This window comes from Anguilla anguilla, chromosome 2 (assembly GCF_013347855.1).
Source record: "Anguilla anguilla isolate fAngAng1 chromosome 2, fAngAng1.pri, whole genome shotgun sequence".
Taxonomy (NCBI): domain Eukaryota; kingdom Metazoa; phylum Chordata; class Actinopteri; order Anguilliformes; family Anguillidae; genus Anguilla; species Anguilla anguilla.
The window spans coordinates 76,343,200-76,350,124 of record NC_049202.1 but is presented as its reverse complement, the minus strand read 5'-3'; the positions used below and the strand labels follow the sequence as shown (position 1 = coordinate 76,350,124).

At 44.6% G+C, this 6,925-nt stretch overlaps 1 protein-coding gene across 1 annotated transcript in view; it reads left to right on the top strand.

Annotated features, from left to right (window-relative positions):
* Positions 1-576: 576 nt before the first annotated feature.
* The window catches only part of LOC118221204 (cytidine monophosphate-N-acetylneuraminic acid hydroxylase-like), a 53,879-nt gene continuing 47,530 nt past the window's right edge, over positions 577-6,925 (top strand). Inside the window, exons 1-2 of the mRNA XM_035406043.1 lie at positions 577-825; positions 6,304-6,472. Of these exons, the coding sequence (XP_035261934.1) occupies positions 6,438-6,472 (35 nt within the window). The 5' untranslated portion in view covers positions 577-825; positions 6,304-6,437. The remainder of the gene's footprint in view (positions 826-6,303; positions 6,473-6,925) is intronic.

Here is a 6,925-nt window from a genome sequence, read left to right as displayed (position 1 = left end):
GTGTAGCTTAAATCTAGTACTTCCCATTTAATTTTGTTAATTACGTAATGTTGTTGACATCATTATTTTTATCTGACACCCAATTCTCGGACACCATTGTTTATCAGCCCCTCCCTAGTGCTCGTCTCCCGCCTGTCTCACCCTCCCCCTTCTATCATAAGTCACATATTCTGATAACACATTTTCCAAAAAAGGCAGAAGCTTCCGTTAGTTTCACAAAGGCGCCTTTATACAGCTTAGTCAGCAGGGCAGAAATTATGTGTGTATTACGTGTTTGTTCTTATTGTATCTATTTAGTATGAAGCGTTCCCCTGCTGCCGGTTCCCCATACAATGGGCTTGTGTTTTTTGAGTACATTTGTATTATTTCCCACATTTTGTTGCCTAGGTCGACCTTGGTCCACCTGTATCTTTCTTCCTTTGCTAGCCGGATGATACGTTAGGGGGGAGACAGCTGGTGCTCATTGATACACTCCTTTCCCATATACACTGGGCCTGTGCTCTCTAACTACATATCTTTCCTCATACAATGGGCTTGTGTTTTTTAGTACATCTAAATTTATTTCCCACAGTTGATGACATTACCCGGCAAAAATCTGCAGCTAGCAGATATGGACGTGGCAGCAGCTTCCAGGCTTGAACATGGCGTCCTCCATGGAGGGGCGGCGCCGCCGCAAAGCAGCGCTCCTTGAATGAAGCTCCCTGGCCAGTTAGCAGTGAGGACAGTGCACCGGTATCCTCAATATTTGGAATAAGCCGCTTAGACAACGCTTTGCGTGGCTGGCCCCGAAATGGATCGCCTGCTTGCTGCAGCTAGAGCTTAGAGGTAAGGAGAAATGCAAATGAATAGCGAGACTTCTTCATAGTGCCTAGGCTGTGAGCTTAGACTAGCAGCTAACATGTAGCAAGTAGACTTGCTTTAGACTGGCAACGTGCCGTAGGCTAGCTGGATTGCAGGAAGAAGCGCCGATTTACGAAGCAACGTGCAGCGCTTGCATGCAGGAGGAGCAGCCGAATGAGTAGAGGGAGGCTGTTTAAGTAGACCGCCCTGTTAGTGAATGTACTGTGATAGCCGAACATCACTCAGCTGAGCCATCAGCTGATTCGGCCGGAGCGCTTGACTCTCGTGACCTGCCAGAACTACGCGATGCTCCATTTCTGGCATTGCAACAAGATAAAACCAACAATAGCCTGAAAGTATGCCAATACAGCTGTGAAAAATGCGGGTCACTGAGTAGCAAAATAAACAAGAGGATTTTTTGTGGAATTATTATACCATGTCATTCAACAATAAATATCTGCGACTAAATATAGAATAAATATGCAAGGCTACTTTTAAGCCATTTTTCAAGTCTCTGTGATGCTCACATCTGGGGTTATAAAGCCTTAAATAGAACAACCCCTAAATGGGTCAGGATTGGCCAGATTTGACATTTTCACAAAGGGGTTAAAGATCCGACATGTAAACTGTCTCCAATTTCAAATTTTATTTCCCCTTTCCACGTATTTAAGGAAGACCCATTAATTAGGGCTGTGTGGGGATTTCCAAAATATACGATCAATATAGGCGAGAGCTATGCCAGCTGCTCTCATTGGAGGAAGTGTGGCTTCACCCAATACTTTCGATGTAGGCTACCTGATTATAAGATTTCCTGACAGGCAAAGTTGGTCAAACGTGCTCCGTTTGGTACATCAGTCAATGAAAGTGATTCTTATAGCATCTTTACAGTTCGCTTTCATTTGTATGAAAGAATGTTGTTACATTACATTTATTTGACAGACGCTTTTATCCAAAGCGACGTACAAAAAGTGCATTTCATGGTCATAGACAACTGCTAAACACAGGTTCAGTAAGGTACAATACTTATTTTGTACAGCTATTTCTAGCTAAGAACACAGTTTAGTTCACACAGTGAACACTATTCAGACCTAACCTCTGCAAAGCCAACTATGTTGATCTATGTGGTCACTTCTGGCACTATGATCTTTACTTCACTCTAGTGTGTTTCTTTTGCACCTCTGCACCTTGAACTAATGCACTTGTTGTGCGTTGCTCTGGATAAGAGCGTCTGCTAAATGCCTGTAATGTGATGTAACTAGGCAGAAGAATAAGCTACAGTATTAGGACAAATACAAATTACCAAAAAGTGCTGGGATGGGGCAACATGTAACAAGTGTCCATGAAAGGGGGGGGGGGGGATTTAGAGTGAAATATACAGCGTGGTGGTGGTTAGTCTGAAGAGATGAGTCTTCAGGCCACGGCGGAAGATGGGTAGTGAGGGGGAGGTTCAGAGGGGGACGGGGAGTTTGTTCCACCACTGGGGAGCTAGGGTGGAGAAGCTTTGTGATCCCTTTGGGCGGGTGGGAGGGGTTACAAGGCGCCCTGCTGCCGCAGAGCAGAGTGATCGAGCAGGCACATAGAATCGAGTCATGTCCTGCAAGTAGATGGGGGCTGTCCTGTTGGCAGCAGTGTAGGCAAGGGTCAGTGCTTTAAACCGGATCCTGGCAGCGACCGGTAGCCAGTGGAATGATCGCAGCAGAAGAGTGACGTGGGAGAATTTTGGAAGGTTGTAGATGAGTCGGGCAGCGGCATTCTGAATCATCTGTAGTGCCTGTATGGCACAAGCTGGCAGGCTTGCAAGGAGAGAGTTGCAGTAATCAAGGCGAGAGGTCACCATAGCCTGGACGAGCAGCTGGGCGGAGTGCGTCGTCAGGTATGGTCGAATTCTTCTGATGTTGTACAGAAGGAATCTGCAGGACCGTGATGTTGCCTCAATGTGCTCCTTGAGGTGCATGTTGTGGGTGTACTGATTTCATGCTCAATAAAAATATTTGTAGTATTGGCTGATATCGACAAATGAGTTCAAACTAGCACTGCTTTATTGGGGGGGGGGGGGGGGGGGGGCTCTATGTTTCAAAAATAATCTTTCTAAATAATTTTAGAAAAATCTACATATATCCTTTCCAGCACAATCACCTACAAAGCAATAAACACTATGTCGACATAAATTCCTTTTCTGATGTTGTAATGTAAGCTATTAATAGTTTGCAGAAGTAGATAATAATGGTGTCAAACCTGACTAATAACATTCAAGTTGAAACAGAATAATCTGAAAAGACATACTGAAGATGCACCTCCTCAGACTGCACCTTGGTTACCCCTGTGGGCTTTCCGTGAATAGAATGTGTATGTGCTAAGCATTAGCATTCTGGTTCTTCTTGCTTACCATGGTTTGTCTTGGAATGTTGTTAGCCAGGTCTGACATAATTTCTTGACAGATTTATATCTGTTGCCTGAACGTAAATCTTGAGAATTGCTTCTCAGTACTCAGTCCTTCTCAAAAACACATACTCCAGTACTCCATTTACTCTATGGGTGCTCAGGAACACTACTAACTATTTACTCTATGGGTGCTCAGGAACACTACTAACTATTTACTCTATGGGTGCTCAGGAACACTACTAACTATTTACTCTATGGGTGCTCAGGAACACTACTAACTATTTACTCTATGGGTGCTCAGGAACACTACTAACTATTTTGGGACGTCTAGCCTCTTGGAAGCATTTTTTATAGTCCTGCGGGCAACTGTTGTTGGCTGACAGCCGATAATGGGGCTTGGCTGTCTGGCTCCATGCCCAAATGCTACTGCATGCTTTGAAATATGTGTTATTTACCAAAGGAATGCAAAAAAAATGCAGACAACAATTGAGCAGGATTGTTCTAAATCCTCCCAACCTCCTGGCCATTGCAGTTAGGGCAGGGCTGTAGGTGGTATTGCTGGCCCAATGCCCCAGGCTCTGCAGAATCTCCCTCGCCAGGGCGGGCCAATCAGGTACAATGCCTGTTTGATAAACACGTATATGAAAAGACAGCTAAGAAACTCAAAACAACAAGAAATTGTTAGTTGTAGGTAATAATAAGTCATAATAAGTTGTCGGAATAAAAAGGACTGTATCCAGATGTCAACACAGTATCATTTAATAGGGTGTGAAATATATGTTTCCTGTTTTAAAGCTTGATTCTTTGAAAATGTTTATGTACTCAGGTCTTTCTGAGTCTCTAGGCACAGCCAACTGGAGGGAGAGAGACCAGTGAGGTGCAAGTGTAGGTAGCAGGAGGAGACAGGATCAGGGAGAAGGCAGGGCTAGGTGTGGTAATGCTAAATAAAAAAGAACTGAATCAGAAGTTGCACTGGACGTGTTTGGGACAAATACATTTGTCTTGATTTGGCTCTGTACTCCACATTTTAGATTTGTAATTACGCAATTTACAGAGGGTTACAGTGCAGAATTTCAGCTTTTATTAAATGGTATGTTACGTTCCCTGCCTCTCTTTGCCTGGGTAGTGCAGGTGAAGCTAATTACCTAATTGCCTGATTGCCTCCACCTGCCTGTGGCCCGACATAAGCCCTGCTGCAGGAGACTGAGGAGATCTTTTGGGGCTAGATGACACTGAAACCCATTCCCTAAAGCTAACATGTTAGGATTTTGTATATGTAGTTTGTAGGTTTTGTGAAGATCCTTTTGTTTTGTGAACTTTGTGGGTTTTCATTTGTTTCAGTTTGCGTTTTAGTTTATAATTTTATACTAATAAATGTCTGGGTGTTTGTTTGTATGAATCAGTTTTTGGATTGTTTTTGATACACTTGGACTTCAGTTGTTGCGTACAAATTGCATTCTGCACGTTATAACGTGTGGATTTTTTGGGGTCGTAACATGGTATTTGTATACATTTTGGTTTCAGCATGTAGACAGTAAGGTACTTTTTATACATAGTCCCCTTTCTTTTTGGGGCACCATCATGTTAGGGACAAATGGCATCACAGGTGTCTAGTTTTTCAGGTGTGTTCAATGGCTTACTTAATGCAGCTGTCAGTATCTAGTCTTGACTGTAGGCTTTGGATTGCCTTTGGAGTCTGTGCCAATCAAAAGTTAAGGAAGCCATTATGAAGCAGAGAAATAAGAAGTAAAAATAAACATTCAGAGACATACGCCAAACTATAGGCTAATCAAAATCAAGTATTAGGAGTGTCATTAAGAAGAGAGAGAGCACTGGTGAGTGGCAGGGTGGTCACCGGTTCGGCAATCAGCTTGATTGAAGATCTGGGTCACGGCACCAATGTGACCCTCGTGTTGACCGTCCCGCCAATAATGCACACAGGAGAGGATGTCTTGGTGGATGATGTGGTCTTCAATTCTGCAACTGCAACCATGAGTTCAGCACAGGAAAGGATGTCTTGGTGGATGATGTGGTCTTCAATTCTGCAACTGCAACCATGAGTTCAGCACAGGAAAGGATGTCTTGGTGGATGATGTGGTCTTCAATTCTGCAACTGCAACCATGAGTTCAGCATAAGATGATATTGCGTCATCCACTGGTCAGTTATTCATCACCGTGCTGGATTTCCATATCTGCTGTTATAATATATTTTACATATTATATAATAGAATATGATATAATGATATAATACACATACATATAATATAACATAATACACATATATAATATATACATATAATATTTCAAGACATTGTGCGATCGTATAGTGGATTTACTATTTATTTCTATAACACTTGCAGCCCTGCAGTATGAGGCTGGGGGGATTCTTCTTTGGGGATTTTCTTCTTTCAGGTTTCTTTTGTGTGCAGCTTGTGGTTTGATTTGTGGTTTTTGGTTTGTAGTTTTTGTGAAGACCGTTTTGTTTGAACTTTGTGGGTTTTCCTTTGTTTTAGTTTGTGAGTAGTTTGTTATTTATTCTAATAAATGTCTGCGAGCCGGCCGTAACAAATGGGGGCTCGTCCGGGATCTGCCATCCCACTTCTGACACCACGGACACTCAGACACTTCCCTGCGGCGTGCGTGTGCAGACCTACAGAGCGGACAGCAGAAGGTACATAGAAGAGTTTATTGGGTCTTCTCCTGGGGTCGGGCTGCGTCTTTTGGGCGTCCTTCACAAGAGATTCTCCCACGTGACTGCAGCCACCAAACAGGTAGAGGGAAGGATGCTATCAGGGCTGGCAGGAGAGGAGTCGGAGATGAATTGCCGGGAGAGGGCGTCTGGCTTGACATTATGGGACCCTGGCCGGTTGGTGAGAGTAAAGTTGAACCGGCCGAAGAACAGTGCCCAACAGGCCTGACAAGAGTTGAGTCGTTTGGCTGACTGAATGTAAGCCAAGTTTTTGTGGTCGGTCCATACTACAAAGGGGTGCTCAGCACCCTCGAGCCAGTGTCTCCACTCTTCCAGGGTGAGTTTGACGGCGAGCAGCTCCCTGTTACTAATGTCGTAATTTCTCTCCGCAGGTGACAACCGACAGGAGAAGAACGTACAGGGGTGAAGTTTTTGGTCTGTGGCGGAGCGTTGGGACAGGAAAGCTCCCACACCTGTATCGGACGCATCTACTTCGACGATGAACTAGCAGATCGGGTCAGGATGGATGAGAACAGGGGCTGGGGTGAATCGCTTCTTCAGGTCGGTGAACGCGGCTTCTGCTTTCGGGGTCCAGGAAAAGAGCTAGCTGGGGATGTTGAGTTTGGTGAGGGGCGCAGATACTTTAGCCACAGCTTTAATCTTCTCCGGGTCTGGCCTTATTTGGCCCCTCTCAATGATGTAGCCCAGGAAGCAGACAGAATCGACATAATTTGCACTTCTCTGCCTTGACACAACAGGCTATTCTCAGCAGTCTCTGAAGCACCTGTCTGACATGCTGCACGTGTATATTACGGGAAAAGATTAGGATGTCATCCAGGTACACGAACAGGGGCGATTCAGCAGGTCTCAAAGGACGTCATTGACGAGGGCTTGGAAGACTGCAGGAGCGTTGGTCAGCCAAAGGGCATCACCAGATATTCAAGTGTCCGAGCGGGCTGTTGAAGGCTGTCTTCCACTCATTGACCTCTTGATACGGATCAGGTGGTAGGCGTG